Consider the following 22,931-nt stretch of genomic DNA (forward strand, 5'->3'; position numbering starts at 1 on the left):
CGCACGCTCCCCGCTGCAGCGCGCATGCGCCTCGGCTGCAGCACGCATGCCTACCGGTCTTGCCCGGCGGGAGGCGGCCGGGGCGCAGGGCGCATGCGCCTAACCTTCTCCCCACCCAAGGTTCTCACTGCGCCTGTGCACGTACGACTTAAAGAGTCGGCCCCGCGCCGGATACGCCTGCGCAGAAGTGAGGCGCGCCGGGGCGGCTGGAGCAGTTCCCTCTCAGGCGGCGCCATTTTGTGCGAGGAGCCGCGATCCGATCGGCCCGGTTCTGTGTGAAGTGGGCAGCCGAGCCAGGGTCCCTGGAATGGCGGAGACTCTATCAGGCCTAGGCGATTCGGGTGCGGCGGGCGCAGCGGCTCTGAGCTCCGCCTCGTCGGAGACAGGGACGCGGCGCCTTAGCGACCTGCGGGTGATCGACCTGCGGGCGGAGCTGAAGAAACGGAACCTGGACTCCAGCGGCAACAAGAGCGTTTTGATGGAGCGCCTGAAAAAGGTAGAGCTGCAGGCGGGCATGGGCGGGGGGGCATTGGGAGACCCCGGCACCGCGACGAGCTCCCCTCTCCCCGGGGCCCGCCCCCGGCCGCGCTCGCGGCCTGCTGGGCCTGGGCCGGAGCCCCGCGCTTGGTGACGGTTACCAGGCCCCGGCGGGAACCGGGAGGCCGCGGGGTCCTAGCTCTGAGACCAAGCAGGCCCGGGTTCAAATCCCAGTGCCGCATTGAGGCGGGCGGAAAAGGCCGGGGGGCGGGGGAACGCGACACGAACGAGAGACTCGGCGGCAGACCGCGGTTCGTGGCGACGAGTGACATCGGCTGCGGGCTTGTGTTGTCTGCCTCAGCCACGCGTCGTGGGCTTTCTCTCATTGTCCCCTCTTCCCCGTAACCGGCCGCGGGGAACCCGAAGCCCGCACCCCGTTAAGGGACCCGGACCCGGCCAAGGTCACACGGCCGGGAAAGCGTGGCGTCGGGATTTGAACCCGGTGCGTCCGGCTCCTCAGCCCGTTCTCCTCTGGGGAGATGAGGTAGCCCGTGACCGTTAGGGCCTGCACGGCCGTGAGTGGGGGCGGGGGGGGGGTCCGGTTTCAAAGTAAACAAAGAAAACGTACAAAGGCCGCAGAGGGACTCGGACGGTTTTCTAGTACTAGTTTTCGGGAAAATGGAAGCATATAGTAGTGTTTTCCGTTGTTGCTGCATGTCGTGGGTTTTTTATTAGACCCCTAGCGCCCCGTGTGTATAATCCCCCTGTCCCCCAGTCTAATCTTTCCCGTCGCTGCTCACCAGGCCTTGTTTCCGCGTAGCGCCGAGGTGGCGCTTCTCACCACCAAGTGTGGTTAGCAGCTAGTCTTGCTTAGCGAGGTGCCACCAGGGCACCCTAAGCGGTAAAATACCACTGGGCTGGGGGAGTAGAGGAGAGCTACGCGGAGGCGGACGAGGGGGGGGGTCCGGCCAAGATCACTGGAAAGGCACAAGACCCCCGCCCACGCCATCCTCCCTTTCTTAGCCTGTTTCTTCTGGGCAAAGAACAAAATTAATGATGCTTTTGTGTGAGGATTAGGTAAGAGGGCACGAAATGGGCCAGGCATGCTACCTGGAACCTGTAAGCGTTAAGAGATGGCCAGCTGAATGCACCTTCCCCCCTCTTGCCACCATTTTGTCAGCTACTCAACTCCCTGGGACCAGTACCAGCTGAGTAACGTAGTGAAGATTACCGGCAAGAAAACTTCCCGGGGGGCAGCTTCCTGGGGGGTAGTGCTGCTTGGTCAGGAAAGGGTGCTAATACCAACCCTCCCCACCTTTTCCTCATTCCTCTTAGCCTCTTCTTGCTCAGGTGCATGCACACACACACACCACCCCACCACACCTCAGCCTTGGGACCCTGGGTGAGCTGTGGGGCTGGCCGGTGACTTTTTCCACCCTGCTGTCTCCCAGACAACAGAGGCATGATGGTTTGATTTCTTTTCCGGTTTTCCCCTAGCTGGTGGTTCTGGGGAGCTTACTTGATTTGCCCAGGGGTTCACTTCCCTTTATGCTAGGCAGGGAGTTCTCTGACCAAAATAGGAATGGACTGCATTGGGGGCCCTATCAGCCCCCTCCAAGCCTGTACCCTCTGCAGAACTGCCTGGCAGCTTAGTGAGAGGGGACCTCCCCCCAAATCATCTCTGAGACATGCCCACCCATCCTCCTTGGCCCAGAGTTGTCATCCAGTTCTGTATTCCGTGTTCAGTTTGTCATCAGTTAGCATCCTTTATTTCTGTGAGAGGCAGTGGGGGCGCACCCATTTGTTCTGGCCTGTCCAGGATTTCTCGGTGGATTTTTGGTGTGGCCTGTCTTCCTTATCCACTGGACAACAGCTAACCATGACAACAGGAGTATGACTCAGCACACAATCTCTCCCCAGGGATGATGGCCCTGTAAACGCTGCAGGGATTGGGGTGGGGATTGGATGATGATGGCAACACGGAGGGGCAAGGTGGGGCCAGGCTTCCCCTGCTGCTGGTGCTAAGGACAGGGTGTTGTGTAACTGGGGTGGGGGTGGGGGCGGCTGGGAGGGTTTTTCTTGACCCCAAGACAGAACTGCAATCCCTTCTCTGGCTCTTGTGAGGAGTTTGTTTTGCATCCTGGACCAAATTAGCTTGGAACCCGTTTGTTAATCTTTGAGACTTTATTACACAGACACACACTGTACCACCACCCCGTCCCCAAGGACAAGAAACCCAAACAAATCCCCTGCTAGAGTCTATTTCAACTCGGTGTCTCCAGAGGACAGAGTCCAACTGCCCTACAGTCTTTCCGACGCTGAGTCTATGAGAGCAGACGGCCAGGCCTTGCTCCTGGGGAGTGCCACTGCTTGCACCATCGGGGCTTTGGGGACTTTGGCTTATAAATCAGGCACAAAAGGCCACCCTAGTGCCACAGAGGGCTACGTCTTCGCCTGCTGACCCCAAGATCTATGGTACAATCCCTCCCGCCAGTCCTAAAGTGAAGGTGAGGCTGGCTGCTCCAGTCAGGATTTGCTGGCTCAGAAACCATCAGGAGCACATAAGTCCTACTCTTAGAGGGTCCCTGTGAGTCTTTAAGTTAATGCCACTCCTGTGGGCCCAAGACAAACTGGCTCAGACGAGGGTAACATTTAAAATAAGCCAGCTGTTGAGGACCCTCTCTGTACCAGATACAGAGGTCCTGCCCTGGCCGCATAGCCGGCCGAAGTCCCACTCGGCGACCCTGACTCCTCCTGCCTGGATAGGGTAGGAGATGGTGGGATGCAGGAGGGAGGGGGGAACGTTTCGACCTCCTGGCTTCTTAGTCTCTTCACAGTCCCTCTGTGTGCTGGCTTTTTACTTACTTACTTCTTACTTGTTTATTTTATGCATCTTTTCCCTTCAGGCAATTGAAGAAGAAGGGGGTAACCCAGATGAAATTGAAATTACCTCGGAAGGAAACAAGAAAACATCCAAGCGGTCCAGCAAAGGTATTGAGGATTTCCTAAACCTTCTTGACATTAAGAGTTTCCTTCAAAACACTTTGCTAATCCTCCCTGTGTACTTGGACACATGGGCTGGCTCAGAAATACAACTTTGAGATCTCACTACTGGGTTGTCCCGTTGTTACCCAGGTGCCTGATCCCAGCCACGCTTGAATTAGGGAACATGTAGGAGTGATTTTCTGATTGCTTTGACTTGCTCCCCTTCTAAACACCACCTGGCTAAAACAATTGTTACTTTTACCATGGCTTTCAAACACTACAGAAAAAGCACCTGCCGGGTGCCAGCAGCAAAGCTCCCGCTCTCTCCCTGCCCCAACTTCTCAGCACTCTGGTTTTAATTCAGACCCCAAACGTGTACTTTCTCAGCGTATGAAGTTCTGGCCACCCCTGGTCCTCATCTCTGTGTCCAGGACAACTCGTCTTCCCAGCAGTCACTTGTCCCTGCACCCCGCTGGCCTGGTTTCTGATCCCTTGTGTCATCCTGCTAGGTCCTCTCCCTTCCCCTCGGACGTTCCTCAGGACTGTCCAGTACTTTGGGAAGAAAGAAGCAGCCACGCCCGGGGCCTTGAACTGTCCAGAAAGGGCTCTAAAAATTGAACATTTTTAATGCTTACGCCCCCAAACAAGATTCAGAGGTTGGTGTGTTTTATGCATCGCAGACCCACTGCTCTCCGCTCCGGCTGCATGCACCAGTTAGCCACCAGCAGCACTGCACGCTTGAGTGCGGAGGAGACGGAAGGACTCCTCTCGCTGCATTTCTGTGCAGACAGGTTTTGCTGGTGTTTCCTCAGACCACCCTGTTCTTGGTGATAAACCCCTTGTAACGCTTTTCCCTGCCCTTTGCCCTTTTCTCCACTGGGTGGTGTGTCACTGTTCAAGGTCTGCACACAGGTGGGCGGTATTTTTTACCTTGCCTGGCACTTGAGATTACTGAGGGTGGGGTGGGGTGGAATATTCTCTCTGTAATATTTTTATTCTGAGATGGAGCTAATTGCCTGGGTTTTATTTCAGCTTCTCATTCTTGATTATGCTTAAGGAAATATAACCTTTGCTTCGTGTCTCAAAGGACAGGCGGTCTTGGAGCAGTGGGTGTGGTTTTAGGCTCACATGTGGGGTTTTCCCTCATTGGGAATTTGTTTCTGCCTGTGGTGTTGGTGGGGCGGGGTAGAGTTCCAATGTTTCTATTACTCCAGAGAGATGCTGCCTGCTCGCTGCCCACTTAGCCTTGGTCACCACTGTGATGGCCACGGTTTGATTGACTTTCTAGCAGGCCATGCACCATGGCCTGTGTGGTGCCCAGCTCCTAGTCTGGTTTCTCAGCATGATCAGTAACGTAGAGCCCATTTTCAGGCGTGGGAGGGGAGGGGAGGGGAGTCTGCCGCCACTGGTGGCTTCCGAGCCCTTTGTCATGATGGCTTCAGTCTCAATAAAGCTGGTTCTTTGACCTGTTTTCAAAAACAAACTATTTCTGCATGCTTCTAATGTTGTTTCACACCTGTCATTTGCCTAGTGTAACTTGTTCATGGGTCAGCACAGGGAAGGCTCTTACCTGGGCATGAGTAGAATTCGTGGAATGTTCTGTAGCTGAAGAATCAAATTCAGCACATTTGCTTTTTAAGCTGTTCCCTGAGGACCTGCAGGGTGCTTATTGGATCTGACCTCAGTGAATTGGAGGAAGAACCTTAGCGCTCCCTCACCTCCCTTACCCAGGTTTTCCCTTCATCCCCCCTCGCTTTGTCCCCCTCATGTCTCAGGTATGTCCCCCCTTGTTCTACATGTTGCTGCAGTATTTCCTAAAGTCAAGAATATGATAGAACTGTACTCATCAAGCTCAGGGAATCACTGTTGACATAATTTTATTGTTTTCTCATAGGCCTGTTGAAATGTGGTTGTCCTGATCTGTCCCTTACTGTCAGGCTGAGCACTGCATCTACTTGTCATGTCTCCCAGCTCCCTTTAACTTAGAAAGGTCTCAGTCCTTATAGTCCTGGCATTGCCATTTGTGAGACCCAGAGACCTTGTAGGACAGAGTGGCGTCACCTCGCCAGGGTTTCTGGATGGAAGCACAGGACACTTCATTTTCTCTTAGAGCCCCTGCGGTTTAATCTTGTGATTTGGGTGCCAGCTTACAGAGCAGGTTAATTTTCCATTCAGCAGTTCAGGTATGCCGGTTTCCTAGCATCGCTTGCAGTCCCCACAGAGGAGCAGCATGCATACTTATTACTTCCTGTTCCCGGGGTCCCCTCCGGTTGCTAAGCTGGGTCCTGGGTAAGAGCTGCCCCGTGGCCTAAAAATTGTCTACCCCCAAGGTGTTCTGTTCATTGTATAGTAGACTGAAGGGCAGGCCTTGCAGGTGAGCTCATTTCCAGACTGGAAGACTGTCTCAGGGCTGTAGTCCTAGGGGTCCTGCCAGTCTCTCACCTGCAGACCTGACCTTTTTGAGTTTTATTGTTTGTTTTTCATGGTATTTAAACCTGGTTTCTTGGATAGTGCCACATGTGTCACGTAACTGCTAACCCGAAGATCGTAGTGCCGAAGGAAGGCCTTGGTCATCATAAGGTGACATCCCAGAGGACCCTCTGAAGCAGCTTTTTCTTGTGATTCACCGGGAAGGGGCACCATGAGGGGTTCCACCGGAGGGTAGCAGCCGCTTCTGCTGTGTTATTGTCGCTCTTGGGTTTGTTGCAGGGGAGGGGCTGGCAGTTTGCTAGAGTGATGCTGGCCCAATGTCTCCTTTGGAGGTCACCCCCGTGTGATGGGATTAGTAGGGAGGATGCTTTCCTCTTCGGAAATAGCCTGTTCCTTTCCCACAAGTTGCACTCGTAGCAAATGGAGGTTTTTCTTCAAATAATGGAATTACAGTTTGTAATTATGGAGGACACCCTGTTGGCACAGTGTTCAAGTGCTCGGCTGCTAGTTAAGTTGAAGGTCTCCAGCCCGGTGACCTACATGCCATTGAGCTGATGCCGCTTGGAGTGGCTCTGTGGGGCCTGCCAGAGCTGCCCCATCTAGTGGGCTTTCCGATTCCATTCTTTTGCACTTAGTGCTCTCTCCGAGGGCATGGTTTACCCTTCTTGCCATTACATACACCATGTACACTCAGGTGGAAGCTGACACAGATAGCCGCTGAGCGCCTACTTTTACCACCAAAACTACATTAACAATGTTCCCGAAATCTCGGCTTATACTCAAGTATATACAGTAGGTGTGACTTCAGAGATTCTTAGCCTGTTCAATAGATCCTGGTCCACTGTCATACATCTAGCTGTTCAGATCATCATCCCTGCGAGATCCTCCCCTATCCTTCGTGGGGTGCTTTGTGTTCTGGCCCTGAGACCAGTCCTCCATCTCTCAGAAATCCTGGTTCCCCGTGTAGAGAGAGGTGTTAGAGACCAAGGTCTGGGTGGTGGTCTAGGCCAGAGCTGGCCATCAATCACTGAGGCAGTCAGGAAGAAGCAAGCCCCTAACTGGAGCGAGCTGGTGCCATGCCTGCCTGATAGTAGCCGCCTTCCTGCCTGGCCCACTAACTGGTTATAACAGTCTGAGCAGGCACTTCTCTGGGAATTTAGAGGTGAGCAGTTGTATTTTCCTTAGATCAAAGACTTAACGTGAGAAATTTTTGAGTGCTCACTCTACCCACCACTGACTGAGTCCTCGAGACCCCAGGGGACAGTAGAACCGCCCCATAGGAGTCTGAGGCTCTCCATTATCGCAGAGCAGACGACCTACCTTTCTGTTGTAGCCGTTGGTGGAGCTGTAAACTGCTGACCTTGTGTTTAGCAACCCAGCCATAACCCACCTTGAAAATGTGAGTTTCCCAGCAGCCTGCAGACCGAGTAAGCCCCACCTTGTTGAGGGAGAGTCTTGGACAACTGCTCTGGAAAAGCGTGGCTTTGCTAAGTGACGGCTTCCTGTTGAAAAGAGTTTGTCCATCTCCTGTTGGCAAGCCCGCGCTTTGAAAGGCCCTTCTTTTTGCCCTGATGTTTTCCATTTTTGGCTTCTGTTATTTCTGGTATCATTTGCAGTTTCTTGTTTTCTACTTAGTATTTGTATGAAAGTGGATGGGAGCCCGGAGGCTGGTCTGAGATACCCTTCACACTGGGATTGGATCCACCTCCAGGGATCACTTTTCAGCCACCAAATCTATCGTGTGCCCTGCGTCTTCACTGGTTGCAAGCTGTAGATTTTCTGAACTAGATTTCCAGCCTCTTGAGAAAGCACTGGACGTTGAGTGATTGCTTCTAATTCACTGGAGTTCACTTAGCTTCTAGTTACTCTCAATATTTTGTATTTCAAAAAATTATTTTTCTGTTGTTAGCTACTGCTTACAAACACACTGCCCGAGCCGCGGGAGTGATCTTGGATTTGAACACACATACCCCCACCCCACCCCCACGTGGTCCATGGCAGGAGAGCACCAGGCTTTTCTTTTAGCCCTCCTCACGTCGCGACCCTTTCAGACAGTGCCTCGTGTGGTGGTGACCCCCCCCCCAACCATCAAATGATTTTCGTTAACTACTTCATAACTGTCATTTTGCTACTGTTATGAATTGTACAGTAAATATCTGATAACGCTACAAATTGAGCATAATTAAAGTATAGTGATTAACCACAAAACAATATGTAATTATATATTGTGAAATATTTATGTGTTTTCCGATGGCCTTAGGTGGGTGACTGCTGTGAAAGGGTCATTCAACCCCTCACCCCCCAAGGAGTCAAAACCCACAGGTTGACCTCCTAGTTTGGGAACTCAGCAACATATAACAGCCAATACCTAAGCCTCTTCCGAGATGATGTTGGCTGGGAATGTTCATAATTGCGTAGTATGCCACGTCATGAAAACTGGACAGAGACCAGTAGATGGGAGCAGACACGGTAAAAAGCTCCAGGCACAGATCACCATGAGTATGGAGTAAGGCCCGAGTTATAGATGATTTTATAAACGGTTCTGAGGAATCTGTTTCCAAATGGAAAGTGGTGGTGTGAAATGATAGAGAACAAACCAGGGAAAGGGTAGGATCCAGTACACGTGGCTTTGGTGTGGGCAAGGGCTGCTAGACATAAGGTGGGAACCCAGTCACAGTGGCAGCTGCAGGCCAGTGCCGTTTCCTTGAAAGCCGTCCGCAGAGTAAAACTCAGGTGGACTTGTGCAGGTGAAGAGTTCTGGAGCATGAGGGGCGGTGCAGTAAGGTCCCGCCCTGGGAGAGGCTCCTGATGCGAAAGTTACAAGAACGGGGATCTTTTCCTGCCTGTGAGTCAGCAGGAACAAAGACAGTCCTTTTTTAACAAAGGAGGGTCAGCATTCCTCACTATTGATGGAATTGTGTGACTGGGAGTTGCTCTCCCCCAGAGTCTTTGCCCTTTGCAAGTTCCCTGTCTATTAGCCCACCCAGTTGCCTGCATAGTCTCTTCACAGCTTTTCTTAAACTTCCAACCGGAAACCCTAGACCAGGGGTGTCCAACTGGCGGCCCCCGAGGTCATTTTTTGTGACCCATGCTGCTCTGAAATAAAATGTAACAAGGGAATTGTGTGTACGGTATGGCCTCGTCTCCCCTAAGCGCTATTTTCTGCTTAACAATGTTTTCTATGTTCATTTTATTTCAGAGCATCATGGGCCACAAAAAATGACCTCGGGGCCCTCCAGTTTGACACCCCTGCCCTAGACCAACAGTAGTGCCTCCCTCCAGTGCTGTTTCGGAATGTGGAGTGGTGGCCATGAAACCCTAGTGAGGAGGTTCTAGGACAGGTGCTGTAAACATGGCACAAGGGCTGCAGCTGAGTGCCTCCTCTCAGATCACAAGGGGCAGGCTGAGCTCAGGAATATAACCCTCCCCCCCCCCCATCTTCTCCCCAGTTGTGACGCCAGCCTAATGAGCTCGGTGGTGGAGTAGCATAGGTGTTGAGCAGGATCAGTGTTTCAAACCCACCAACCACTCTCCGGGGGAAAAGATGAGGCTGTCTGCTCCCAAAAAGATTCACAGCCTTGGAGATCCTAGAGAGCCCTTGTGCTTTTAGCCTACAGGCATTGGGCCTAACAGCGGCTGTCCTTCCTGTATAGCTTCTGATGTGGGAGTTAGGACTCTGTTGCAGTGGGCACAAAATAATTCACAGGGCAGACTCAATGTTTGTTAGAGAGTTAGTTAACAGGTTACAATTCAAAACCAGAAAAGTTAGGGGTACAGTTCTATCAGTATAGGCAAGCCTGGCCCTGCCTCTGGGGGTGCCCTGTTTTGGCTAGTGGCCCTGCTTTCTTGCTTCCTGCCAGTCTTCTGACTAACTGGTTCTGCTTCTCTAGCATCTCATGGGTCCAGGAGGCTCAAAGATCGCCTTTGACTCCTCGCTTTGAGTTCTTTCTTGGTGGGGCTAGTCTGCCCCGTGCGTTCTCTTTCTCTCTTGTGAAAGGGGTCACTTGAGTAGAAAAAGATGTGTAAAACCTCGCTGCCCTCCAATCACTTCTGACTCATAGACCCCATAGAACCGGGTAGAACTGCCTGAGACGGACTCTACAGGAGTAGAAAGCCTCCTCTTCAGTGCAGCTAGTAGTTTCAAACTGCTGACCTTGTAGTTAGCAGCCTAACTCTTAACCACTACGCCACCAGGGCTCCCATGGTGGCATGAGGGTAGTGTTTTAAGTCTTTGTTGACAATTTCAATTCGGGACGGGCACCAGCCCACTGCTGAAGTTGATTCTGCCTCCTGGCAACACGTAGGACAGAGCAGCTCCACCAGGGGACCTGGCCTGTCAGTCTGGTCATGCGCTGGCCGCAGTGCGGAGATTAACCTGATGCTCCATCTGGCACAGGGGCTAGGGTTGACACCTCATCCCGAGATATAGGATAATTGCACCTGGTGACAAAATGGAGGGCGGGCACTCAGGGCTGCAATGGTGGCCTAACCAAGTGGACACAGGTTTTCAGGGGTCTGTCCCTGATGATCGCTTTTAGTGCTGCCTGTTTGCTGCGTGGAGTCACACAGGTTATGTGCTCAAAGGGTCATTTTAAGTAATGTGTTTGGTTTTACTTCTGCTTGTTTGCTCACTCAACGTTTTGATGACAAAACAGACTGGGTGTTTATTTGCCTGGAAAGTAGCTGGCGGCTGCAGTGAGGGAGGATGCCGCTGGAACAGCTGGCCTCGGGCCCTTATGTCAGTGGACACGTGACATAAAACTGCTTTGGGCAGGGTGTGGGGGGGCCGCTCCAGAGTGGCCTGGCTGTCCCTGTGTTCCTACTGCTGCTCTGTGGGCAGGGCAGGAGCCCGACTGCCAGTTTCATGGTGTGAACTCTCTTCCCCTCAGGGCGGAAACCAGAAGAGGAGGGTGTGGAAGATAACGGACTGGAGGAGAACTCTGGGGATGGGCAGGTAGGCACAAGGCTGCCCCTCGTCCTGGTGGGAGCCAGTCAGCCCCTGGATCAGAGGGCCTGGCAGTTGTCTGACGTGGGCCCTTGTGTCCTTGCAGGAAGATGTGGAGACCAGTCTGGAGAACCTGCAGGATATCGACATGATGGACATCAGCGTGCTGGATGAGGCGGAAATCGACAACGGGAGTGTGGCGGACTGTGACGAGGACGCCGACAACCTCCCGGAGTCCCTGGCCGACGGCCGAGAACTGGTTGAAGGCGAGATGAAGGAGCTTCCCGAGCAGCTCCAAGATCACGCGGAGGTGAGAGGGGTAGGCCTTTGGTCGATCATGGAACTGGAAAGGTAATGAATGAAGGTTGGTCCAATTAAGACTTCTGCCCACTCCTAACAGTTGGCCTTTAGTGTTGGGCTTTGACAGGGTTTCCAGGGCCAGGCCTGAGGCATGTGTCCTCGTGCTGGGGCCTGAACTTCGATGAGAAGCAGGAAAGTTGATTTTAGCTCAACATCTGCCACTTCCTGGCCGTGATACCTACTTCACCTCTCTGGTCCTCAGCTGCACAGATGATGTGTTTGGGGAGGAGCCTGTGGATGAGTGTTGCCCATGTGCCTAGAGCAGGAGGCCTTGACCCTGGGCCTGAGTACCATCGCCGATAATGACGTATGAGGCAGAGCCCAGTCACGGTCCTTTGTTTTGGCATTCTGGCTGTTTTCCTGCTGGGCATCGAGCTTGAGAGAGAGGGTCAGGGAAATAAGTGCCTGGTATGGTGATGGCAGCCGGGGCTCAGGCACCCCAGCGAGCACCCCTGAGGTGGCTGCATCAGTGCCGGCCTCCGGGGTGTGATGTGTGACAGGAATGAACGTGTGCTCCACTTCTCTTGCAGATGGAGGACAAGGACACAATAAACAATTTAGATACGTCGTCGTCTGATTTCACCATATTACAGGTAACTCGATCATTCTAGGAAACGAGGTTTAACTCCCGTTTCTGGGACCTATTTCAACCCTCATTGGGCCATCCCAGTTATCAGGAGAAGTTGTTGTCGGGGGTGTCAGTTCAGCCTCCTCTGGAGGGAGTATGCTCTCCCTGCCTCCCAAATAGGCTTTACTCCTGGCCAAGGACTTGGACTGGGTCTCAGAGGCTGCCTCTCAGCTCCTGCTGAAAGGCCGCCCATCTCCTGTATTTGCAGAGCTTGCCCTGCCTCCAGGGAGCTTGTCTCAGAGGAATTGTGGCCCTTGTGCTCCCATCCTGCCACTCAGAGCTCTTTGCTGGAGGCAGACTTGGGAGGCACTCCCTCTTGGCAGTGGTTTTCTGCTAGCCGGCCCACTGTCATCTGTTCTGCCATGTAGCCTGCTCTCTCTAGGAGGCAATCCCGGGCATTCAGCAGGGGTCAGCGCCTGGCCTCGTCTCAAGGCAGCGAGACTGGCCTTGTCCTGTAGGGGTGTCAGAGAGCCCTAGTTAAAGTGGGAAATTGGCAACCCCACCCAAGACCCTGCCACTGACCCTTGACCTCAGTCCTCAAACTCCTTACTGCTTAGCATGGCGCACTTCTTCCATGGGAGGGGGAACCTGACTTAATTTTTTAAAAATACAAGACCAATGAAGTGGGCTTTCCCAGAGGTGGGAGTCCATTGTCCCTGTAATGTGTGTGTGGTTGTATTGGGGAGGCTACCTTAGCTGCTAAGGGTACTGGTCCCCACATGCTGCTGCATGTCCTCAGGCAAGTTCATGGCTTCCTCTCAAGGCCCTGGGAACTATGATTTAAATGCGGGTTGTTTGTCAGTGCTTGCCATCCCCACAGTGTCGAAGTCCGTCCGTCCCCCCCCCGTTCCCCCCCCCCCCAACGTTCACACCTCTTCTTACCCTTCCGAGCTTCATCTTCAGCAAGTGCTGGCCTTCTGTACAATTGCAGCTGGTGGGGGTGGGGATGGGGGCAGCTTCTGCCCCACAGCTCCTCACTATGTAGTTGCTCCAACCCCTAAGTCTTTCAGATGATTACCTGAGAGAATGCCTGTGTGCTTTGTTAAGGGTGGACACTGGACCCAGAGCCTTGTCCCTGCCAGTCCTTCATCCAGAAGAGGGTGTGCCCCTCCCTTGTGTGAAGGGAGCTTGGGTCTGGGACCACTTGGGAATCAAGGGAGTTGGTATGGGGAAGGAGGCCTTCCCTTGAGAAGATTGTCCATGATGTTGTTGAAGGCCGCTGGGGTGCGAGGGGGGGAGACTGGGACATGCTGGCATAGTGGTCGGGGGGACTTGTAAAGACACTTGCTGGACAAGGGAGATGGGAGGGTGAGGGTTCCTGGAGAAGGCAGGATGGGGCCACCTGTCTGTGGATCTGGCTTTCCTGTGAGCTTTCCTGTGAGCTGATGGTCAGCAGCAGAGACTGGGTGGACATGAAGAGAGTTACAGGAAAATGTCAACTACCCTCCTTGAACCAGCTTGGGTTCGAGTCCCTGTCCATCTGACCAGTCCACAGACAGTGGAACCTAGGCCTTGTGGGGATGCTCCCCACCAATGTCAGGCTTGGGCCCCGATGAGCAAAATGAAGCCCAGCATGGTGGGACACTGGGACCCATCCCTACCCCCACAACTGCCCCATTCTGACTTGCTTTTTTCTGTTGCAGGAGATTGAAGAGCCGTCCCTGGAGCCAGGTACTGTTCAATGAAAACCTTAGCAGCGGGGTTTGAGTCAGGCTAGCTTTCCACCTTCTCTGATTTGAATTCTGGAGTCTGATCAAGTTGCTGAGACGGTGGTTACATTGTTTGGAAGGGTTACCATTCAGAGCGTACCAGGGCCATGGAGATTGGAAACCCAGCCGTATCACCAGATCTGTCTCCGGGGCTGGCTGATTTGTGGTGAGACTGGTCATGTCGCTGTGACCCGCCACAGTCCTTGCCAGTCTGTAGAGAGACTTGGCAACATGGCATGCATCTCTGGATCCAAGTGCGCGCCCCGCCCAGCAGATCTGGTGATACTGGGCACTTGCAGCCTCTGCCAGTGTTATCCTGTAGGTGGGGCAGGCAGGCAGGCGTAGGGAGCTCCATTTTAAATCATTGAGACGTAACTGGATGCCCGAAGAGGAAAGCGTTCTTCATGACAATTCCAAACCAATCCTATGCGCTTCCCGGACTGCAAATCTCTCAGATCACCACTAGAAGATATTCGGGTTTTTCTATTGGACGGTTCTGTTAAACGCAATTCAAAGCAATTTGGACATAGAGCTGTTCAGTGAATGGCCGTTGATTGTTAAGCATCTTGGACTTTGGAAGCTAAATTTGGAAACGGCGACAGCATGATGAAGACTCAAGAATCAGCCAGAAGGTTGTTTGGGGTTAAATTTCCGGGATGCTTGTCTTCCCAGTAGCCTAGTGGCCTCAGGCAGTAAGTAGTCGGTTGGCGTGCAGGTAGTAGGAGCAGGTAACCGTGTCCCCTGGGGTTTTCCAATCTCTGTAGTTAGCCGTTCTCCTCATGTGCGTGCGGCAGCCGTGCCCCATCCACACTTGTGATTGCTGTGTTTCCCTGGTCATTAAACCTTGTGCCATTCTATTCCTATTAAATCCGTAGAAAATGAGAAAATACTCGACATTTTGGGGAAAACTTGTAAATCTGAGCCAGTAAAAGAAGAAGGTTCCGAGCTGGAGCAGCCATTGGCACAGGACACAAGTAGCGTGGGGCCAGACAGGAAGTGTGCGGAGGAAGAGGACCTTTTTGTCAGCGCTCACCCGGAAGAGGAGGAGCAGGAGCAAGAGCAAGAGGAGGAGGAAGGCGGTTTAGATGTGGCCAGCGAGTCCACAGACGCTCAGGCAGACACCCTGTTAGCGGTAGTGAAAAGGGAGCCCGTGGAGCAGACGGGCGACGGCGAGAGGCCGGACTGTGAGCCCACGGGGCTAGAGAAGCCAGTTGAGCAGAGTAGTAAAGGCCCCGAAGACGCGGAGGCCTCGGGCCAGGAGGCGGCGACAGAAGCTCCCCAGGAAGACTCAAGCGCTGAGCCCCAAGATAGCAAAGAAGACGTGAAGAAGGGGGACATGGAAGCTTGTAATGAAGCCCCCCCAGCTCCCAAAGAGCCCTCCGCCAGGGAGGGCGCTGATCAGAAAATGAGGTTTGTTCTTTCTCAGTTCTAGACCAGACGCTCTCTCCTTTCCGCGGGGCACTTAATGACACACATACGCTGTTCTTTCTGCAATTGGCCAGCCAGACTCGGGCAGCTGTAGTTAACTGCTAGAGAGCGTTTCAGTTCTCTTTGGGTATTTTCAGCTGATAATCTGGTTTTGTTTTTTGGTTTGTTTTTTTTTTTCTCACCCCTCCCCTTCATCCCTCATCTCCTTTTCTTTTCCTCAACCACTCCTGGTTGTAGCCTTTAATTCTTCCTCGTTATCTTTAGTCCAGCAGAATTGATTAACTCTTGTGGGTCTGAGTGCTAAGGGATAGATAGGTCAGATTTCCTGTGCCAGTTTGTTGGGTGTCATTGTTTCAGAACTAGAGGCCGGGTAGGTACGCCGCCTCAGCTCAGAGTTGATCATTTTGAGTTTGGGGCTTCTGTTTTTTCCCCCTGAGAGACTTCCACCTGAAGTGACACTTTGTTTTTGTCTTTAGTTCTGGCGACGACGACTCGGATGCAAAACGCCTTTCTAAAGAGGAAAAGGGTAGGTCCCCTTCCCCGTCACATCCCCACCAGGGCTTGAGGCTCTCTGAGGGCAGGCCTGCCTTGGCCCCCTCCCCAGGTTCTGAGAGCTGAGGGATGGGCTGAAGGACTAGCGACATTAGAGCCCCGGTTAGGGGCCCTGGGGGTGCTGTGCTCGAAGCTACAGTCCGTGGTTCTAACCCGCCAGCTGCTTGTGGGAGCAAGATCGGGCTGCCCTCTGCCGCGAAGGAGCCTGCTGCTCCCGAAAGGTCACTGCATCAGCATCCACTCAGTGGCAGCTGGCTTCAAGTTTGGTTTTGACTGGCACGCTTGATGAAAGTAATGTTTCTAGGCCAAATTCTGAGCTAGGCTGTAAGAAGGACTAGAACTTGGGGTCAGACAGACACACACCCTAGAGAGATACAGACAACTGTTCACAGCCAGGGGTTTCAGAAGATTGTTCCTGCGAAAATGGGATTCCCCTGGGAAGATGGGACTGCCATCTGTCTCCATTGCTGAGAGCATTCCTGGCGGTCCTGTTGGGCCTGGGGTGCACCCACAGATCACACAGGGCCGGGGGCTGCTGGCATGTAGCTCAGGCAGGCGGTGTGTCTCGGGGTGCTGACCAAAACCCTCTTTTGCATTAGGTCGGAGCAGTTGTGGTAGGAATTTCTGGGTCAGTGGCCTTTCTTCTACAACCAGAGCTACAGACTTGAAGAATCTCTTCAGCAAGTATGGAAAGGTACGCAAGCCAGGGTGTGTTCGCAGGTGTAGCAGTGCCACCCTGTCCTTCCTTGTAAGTGCCTGGATGTTTCCTGTCACTGCGCATATTCCAGTGCAGCCTGTAAGGGCTCGGGCAGAGCCCAGCCCCCTGCTCTGAGGGCACCTGGATGGCCTCCCTTGTCTTCTCCACCCCACCTCCCTTGTGCTCCCTGCAGCAGCTTGGGGGTGCTGAAGGGATGCGGGATGCTGTGTGGGCCGGGATGATCACATGAAGAGGAACCTGGTGAGGGGATTGCAGAGCCTCTGAGAGGGAGCTTGTAGTGACAGGCCTGTTACAGGGACTGGCCACCTGCCTGGCTGCTGCTGTAATCAGCTGGAGGCAGGCTGCCCTCCCCCTCGGCTCTGTAGTGGATACCCCTAGACTAAAGGACAGCCTTCACCAGTGTGGGGGTGGAAGCAGGGAGGGGAAGACACACACCACCCCCCTGAATGTGAGCCTTGAATTGTCACCAGTGGGCAGATCCTACTTTTCTACTCACTGGACGGGGAAAATTTGACACGCAGCATAGGAGTCGGTGTCCAGAGCTGCTGTCCCCTCTGGCTCTGCCGCTGAGGGCACATTTTGTTTCTTGATTTCAATGAGCCCTGCCTTTGTTGCGCTGCCCTCTCCTCCCTCCTGCTTTGCTGGCCATTCAAGGAAGGCAGGCCCTTGGGCAGAAGGCCAGGACCCTTGCCCTCCAGCGGAGAGGAGCAGAGAGGCAGCGGGTCTTTCAGGTCCTTTCTGCCCCTGGTCAGCACCTGGTGATGGGATCTTCCCTCATTCTCTCCTGCTCTGAGGCTGCGTGTTGGGTCCTAGAGCCATCCATGTCTGCTCGCCACCTGGGCCTCACTGTCTGGCTTCCCTTTTAGGTTGTGGGTGCCAAGGTTGTGACCAATGCCCGGAGCCCCGGGGCTCGCTGCTACGGCTTTGTCACCATGTCTACAGCTGAGGAAGCCACGAAGTGCATCAGCCACCTGCACAAAACTGAGCTCCATGGGAAGATGATTTCTGTGGAGAAGGTGGGCATCCTCTGCCCCCAGGAGGCCTTCCCAGGAGGCACGCCCTTCTCTTCCCCTGAGCCTCTCTTTCCCTGTGATTTCAGGCCAAGACTGAGCCTGCTGGCAAGAAAGCCTCTGACAAGCGAGAGAGCGAGGGCAAAAAGGACAAATCTGGCACCAGTGACAGGTACAGCTGCTGGGTGACCCTGGTGGGTCCTCATCCCCACTGCTGGCACCAGGGCCACCCCCATTGCACCATGCACACTTTAGGGCCCAGGATTGGCCTGGATCTGCTCTGAGCGACCATGGTCACGGCCCTCTTTGCAGATCTGGAAACCTCAAAAGGGATGACAAAGGTGACAAGAAGGATGAGGCAAAGAAGGGTGAAGAAGGAAGCGGGGAAAAGGGTAAAGATCCAGATGATCCGAATTCCGGCCCCCCTGAGCGATCTCGAATCACCAAGTCAGGTAGCCTCCCCAAGCTGGCGGTTCTGGGCTCCCCTAACCTAACCTTGCCTCAGTCTTAAATTGAGGGGCCGTGATCCACACACGCACACAGCAATCACTGCATCCCCCCCACCCCCAAGCCCCACTGGGTGTCTGGCGCATTTCTTAAGTTGCCTTTGTCCACAGGGAGTCGAGGTACTGAGCGGACCGTTGTCATGGATAAGTCTAAAGGTGTGCCCGTCATCAGTGTGAAGACCTCAGGCTCCAAAGAGCGAGTGAGTGTCCGCCTTTGGGCATGGTTGATACACACCTCCACTACCTGCGTCCTCTGTAGGAGTCGAGAGAGTTTAGAAAGCTTTCCTTCTTGACTCTGCTGTCGTGGTCACTGCTTTCTGTAGTCACCCTGCCGTGTTCTCGTCATTGATTGCCTGCCGACCGTGGCCAGCCTCCCTGCTTCTAGCATCCGTGGGTGGTAGAGTCAGCTGAGCTTTTTAGCGCTGTCTGGAAACTTAACCTCTCAAATTCACTCTGATGTGTTCAGAAGAAAGGCCTGGTGGTCTGCGTTGGCATCCTGTGCAACTGAGCCCTGCTCTGCTCTGCCCCCTTGCAGTCGCCAAGGGTCAGGATGGCCTTCAGGGCAGCTGATGTGCTGTACCTCCGTCACCTCCCCCTCCCTGCGTCTGGATCCTTGTGGACGCATCAGGGAGTCCTCACAACCCACCTCCTCCGGAGTGTCCTGTTTCCCACTAACTGCATGTTCTGTGACCCAGGCTTCCAAGAGCCAGGACCGCAAATCTGCCAGCAGAGAGAAGCGCTCGGCTGTGTCCTTCGATAAAGCCCGGGAACCACGCAAGTCCAGAGACTCAGAGTCCCGGAGGTGAGTCTGCCTTGGGTTTGTGCCTCTTACCCCAGGGGCGCAACCACAGTGTGCAGCTTGATGGCTGTCCATGGGGGGGCATCAGGCTGACTCCCTGGGTTCCACTGGGGAGCTGAATCCCCCTGCCAACCCTGGCCCGCTCGCCCGCCTGCCACCCACAGGGTGCGTGAGCGCAGTGAGCGGGAGCACCGCATGCAGGCCCAGTGGGAGCTGGAGGAGCGCGAGCGACTTGAGATTGCCCGGGAGAAGCTGGCCTTCCAGCGGCAGCGGCTGGAGCGGGAGCGCTGGGAGCGGGAGCGGCTGGAGCGGGAGCGCATGCACGTGGAGCACGAGCGCCGCAAGGAGCAGGAGCGCATCCACCGCGAGCGCGAGGAGCTGCGGCGCCAGCAGGAGCTGCGCTACGAGCAGGAGCGGCGGCCTGCTGTGCGGCGGCCCTACGACATGGACGGCCGGTCAGCCAGGGCCCCCGCAGGTGCTGGGGTGGGGTGGGCTGGGCTGTCTCTAGAGCCATCCTGACTCAGTCCTTAATAGGCGCGACGATGCCTACTGGCCAGAAGCCAAGCGGGCTGCCCTGGAAGACCGCTACCACTCTGACTTCAGCCGCCAGGACCGTTTCCACAGCTTCGACCACCGCGATCGAGGCCGTTACCCTGACCACTCGGTAGACAGGTCAGCCCACTGCACTCTGGGGCAGAGGGCGCTCCCAGGGATGGGCTTCGTTTCCCTCACCTTACATCTGCCCCTCAATGGCCTTTTCCAGGAGAGACAGTTCGAGGTCAATGATGGGAGACAGAGAAGGGCAGGTAAGTGGAAAGACACCACTGCAGGCGAGGCAGCCCCGGTTCTGTGTGCTTAACTGAGTTGTCCCTTATGGTGGTCCCGCTTTGGGGCTCTCCAGCAGCTGATACCACGGGCTCATGGCCCAGAGCATTGCCTGCTCCCTTGGCAGTCTCGTGCCTTTAGACTTCCCTTTCTCACCCAGTAGAGGGTGCTGGTGGTGAACACAGGCAGTGGGTTGAAAGTGGGACAGGGGGATCCACCAGTTGAAAGGTGGCTCTGGTCCTGGGGCCAAGCTGCCAAGGCTGGAGGTGTGCATGTCGATGGGAGGCAGGGGAGACACAGGCGTCTTTGGGAAGCAAGAACCGACTTTGGGTGCTTACAGCCCTCTGGCTGAAAGGCGAGTCTGTAAGAGCCCGAGTGGTGGCTGGCACATCAGTGGGCATTTACAGCTGGCCTGGACCTCCCATTACGGGGCGGCCGGCGTGCCATGGAAGAAGTGGACTGTTCACTAAAGCAGCTCTTCGCAGAGCAGGCTGCGTGCTGTCTCCATGCCCTTCAGCTAGTGAGGGGTGCCACTGGGCAGGTGGCTGGGCCCTGAGCGAACAGGTTCCCTGGGGAGTGGGTGCCTGACAGAGGCATCTAAGTGTGCGGGCTCTGGGCACTTGTCATGGAAGCAGCTTGGAGGGAGAGCTGGCCACCTTCGCAGGGTGGGGTGGGGAGGTATTTTGACTGCGGTTCACAGGCAGCATAACCACCAGGACTGTGTTCCTGGGATCAGCCATGCTGGGTTTAAGAGGAAACTGGTTCATGGCTGGCAACCCACATTGAACGAAGATTTCCAAGAGGCTGGCTTATTCAGTTTTGTCAGGTGGGGCCCAAGAGGGCGTTGGTTCATGTCTCTGAACTAGGATGGTGCGGGGCGCGGAGGCAGGGCTCCATGTGACCGCCCAGTGCCTTCTTGCTTTGGAGGAGCAAGAGTTTAAACCCATCTTGGGTCCCCGAGGGTGCCGGTGGCAGCAGCTGGACCTTTGCAGAGCAGGTACAGGTAGAGACCCCCCCAGTCTTGGCTTCATCTGCCCCTGGCTGGGGGGTGGCCAGCCTCCGCTGCCCCCCTCCCAGTCGGTTGAGTCATTCGTTGTCATTGTCTGCTGCTCAGCATCCCTCAAGTCCTGAGACCTCCTTCCTGCCCCACCCCTTTGACCACCAGCACTACCACGAGCGCCACGGAGGGCCGGAACGCCATGGCCGGGACACTCGAGATGGCTGGGGTGGCTACGGCTCCAACAAGAGAATGAGTGAAGGCAGGGGGCTGCCGCCGCCTCCTAGGTTTGTGTCTGGACAGCGGACCCAAGGGTGGTGTGTGGGCTTGGCTCCTGTGATGGCCTGGCAGCTGGGGAGGGGGAAGAGTGGAGGCAGGGACTCCTGCAGTTTTCACCGGGCTTGTGATGAGCCTGAGGTGGGCCAGCCAAGTCAGAGGTGTCTTCCTTCAAGGGGCAGACGTGACTGGGGGGAGCACAGCCGGAGGATGGATGAGGACCGTGCCTGGCAGGGCGGTGCCGAGGGTGGAGTGATGGACAGGGACCACAAGAGGTGGCAAGGTAGGGCTCGGTGGCACTGTCCTGGGGGGCTGCTGGAGAGGTGGGAGGAGGCCGCTCAGTAACACGGGTCTCTTGTCTTCCAGGTGGAGAGAGAAACTTGTCTGGCCACTCTGGGCCGGGCCACATGATGAGCCGGGGTGGGATGTCAGGGTAAGGTGCTCCCCGCTGACATGTCTCCCTGCTGCCTCTCCACCCGTCTCTTCTTTGCATGTTGCCTTCACTCTGAAGGCTCGGGCACTCCAGTCTTTCCGACCAGCACTGCCTGTCCCTACCTACCTGGGCTGCGCCTGGGCGCTGTGAGCCCACTGGCACTGCTGCTCCAGAGCGGGGCCAGGGGCCAGAGGAGCGCCACACAGGGTGCACAGCCTGTCCTCTTCAACAGGGTGGAGGGGGGAGAGCTGAGCAGGGTTCACAGGCAAAGCCTCTGCATTTGTTCCTAGGAGGGGCGGCTTTGCCCCTGGTGGAGCTTCTCGGGGGCACGTGATGCCACGTGGTGGGATGCAGGGAGGATTCGGAGGCCAGACCCGAGGGAGCAGACCCAACGAAGCCCGCTTCACCCGCCGCTACTAATGCTTTCCGGCTCGCCCCTGCCTGCAGCTGCCGCCGCCCCCAGAAATCCTTCCCCGTGTACAAACGCCGTTTGTTTTTTATCTGCTGCCATATTGTAGCTCGATACAATGTGAATTTGGGTTTTCTTTTTGTTTTGGTTTTTTGTAATAAATGTGTCTGTTCACGTACCTTTACTTCGTGTCTCTTCTCTAAATAAAACTACTTGCCGAGGACCCCACTGCGCCTGTGGTGCTCCAGGCTGGAGTGTTTATGGAGCGCAATGCCAGGCTGTGTGGGTTTAAACCGCCAGCCCTTTCCTTAGCTCTGAGCACCGGAGTCACACCACCAGGGACCTTGTGGTCCACCAGGGGAACCCTGGGCAGCAGGCTCAAAAGGCAAATGACAGTGCACACCTTCCTGGCCCACAGGGAGCTGGGACCATGTCGTGTAATTCAGCCGTGCCCCTGGCAGACACGGTAACCATCTGAGGCTTTTGAATGGGATCCTGTTGTAGGAGTAAAAACACTGCCCCATCAAGTCCTGAGAGGTTTCCCGTGCGGATGGCAGAGTTCACGGCAGCCCTGTGGGGTAGGTTCCTGAGAAGACTCGGGCTTCGGGAAGCGGGCAGTCTGCTTCTCCCAGGGAGCGTGTGCAGGTGTTTGGTGAGCTTGGGCATATAACAGAGGGGATCTCTAGTAAGATGAGGTGTGGAGGGTGGTAGATGGGAGGACAGAGCAAACCCAACCCAGTGCCATCGAATGGATCACCACTCAGCAACCCTACAGGCCAGATTCAAACTCCCCACAGGTTTCCCAGGCTGTAAAGCTGTGGGGGAGAAAGCTTGCTTTCTCCATGAAGTGGTTTTGAACTGCTGGCCTCAGGGCTCCTCCAGCAAGTGAGGGAAGTCTGTGTGGCTGAGCTCCAGCTGCAGGCAGTAACTGGGCATTAGTTTAGGGCTCGGACGTATGGAGGTGGATGTCCAGGGCCCCTCTAACCCTTTGCTCCACACATGGGAGACTTGGGGAACCAGAAAGCATAAGGAATTACTCCTGCCTGGTGCATGGATGCTGGCCCAGGTAGTGGGCACGACCTGTCCCCTGGAAGGGGAGCCTCGGGGTGTCTGCATCCCATAGGGTGGCTGGGGCTGGTCTAGGCTCTAGAGTTCCCATTCCTTTCTGGCCTCAATTTGCTCATCTCTAAAATGGACAGAGTGCCACCTGAGCGGTCATTCCTGCCCACCCAGGGGCCATAGCTCTGCCTTCTGGGAAGCCCCCTCAGTACCTTGCCCGCTCCACCCCTACAACCCTGGGTTACTATGGCAGCTGCGACCCTTGTGTGGTTGAGGGGCAGGCCTAGGCTGGCCTGGTGGTGGGGCGGCCCACCTTCTGTCTATTCCGCTGGGACTAGACACTACCAAGTGCCCGTAGCTGCGCATCAGCCCCAAGCAGGGCCTC

At 55.1% G+C, this 22,931-nt stretch overlaps 1 protein-coding gene across 5 annotated transcripts; it reads left to right on the forward strand.

The window, feature by feature from the left end:
- The first annotated feature begins 163 nt into the window (after positions 1-163).
- Positions 164-21,671, forward strand: SAFB (scaffold attachment factor B). 5 transcript variants are annotated; one of them, XM_075545360.1, is made up of 21 exons: positions 164-496; positions 3,384-3,468; positions 10,782-10,846; positions 10,944-11,147; positions 11,728-11,790; positions 13,469-13,496; positions 14,410-14,944; positions 15,439-15,488; positions 16,114-16,208; positions 17,099-17,248; positions 17,332-17,414; positions 17,555-17,694; positions 17,860-17,948; positions 18,444-18,550; positions 18,712-19,002; positions 19,082-19,219; positions 19,311-19,353; positions 20,487-20,656; positions 20,822-20,928; positions 21,012-21,078; positions 21,369-21,671. In XM_075545360.1, the coding sequence occupies exons 1-21, from the start codon at positions 308-310 to the stop codon at positions 21,496-21,498; spliced, it is 2,829 nt and encodes a 942-aa protein (XP_075401475.1). In that variant the 5' UTR covers positions 164-307; the 3' UTR covers positions 21,499-21,671. The 5 variants fall into 5 exon arrangements, with proteins under 5 accessions (XP_075401475.1, XP_075401467.1, XP_075401441.1 ...); XM_075545352.1 differs by having other exon boundaries at positions 166-496; positions 17,555-17,634; XM_075545326.1 differs by having other exon boundaries at positions 167-496; positions 20,828-20,928.
- Positions 21,672-22,931: the final 1,260 nt, after the last annotated feature.

Source organism: Tenrec ecaudatus, chromosome 1 (genome assembly GCF_050624435.1).
Source record: "Tenrec ecaudatus isolate mTenEca1 chromosome 1, mTenEca1.hap1, whole genome shotgun sequence".
Classification (NCBI taxonomy): Eukaryota; Metazoa; Chordata; class Mammalia; order Afrosoricida; family Tenrecidae; genus Tenrec; species Tenrec ecaudatus.

What these genes read in the sequence shown, in the direction of transcription:
- SAFB (XM_075545360.1), top strand. Translation starts at nt 308, where the DNA reads ATGGCGGAGACTCTATCAGGCCTAGGCGATTCGGGTGCGGCGGGCGCA. An exon ending in CCTCAGGCTCCAAAGAGCGA is followed by an intron (nt 17,949 to 18,443) that starts GTGAGTGTCCGC and finishes TCTGTGACCCAG; the next exon opens with GCTTCCAAGAGCCAGGACCG. An exon ending in AGCCGGGGTGGGATGTCAGG is followed by an intron (nt 21,079 to 21,368) that starts GTAAGGTGCTCC and finishes ATTTGTTCCTAG; the next exon opens with GAGGGGCGGCTTTGCCCCTG.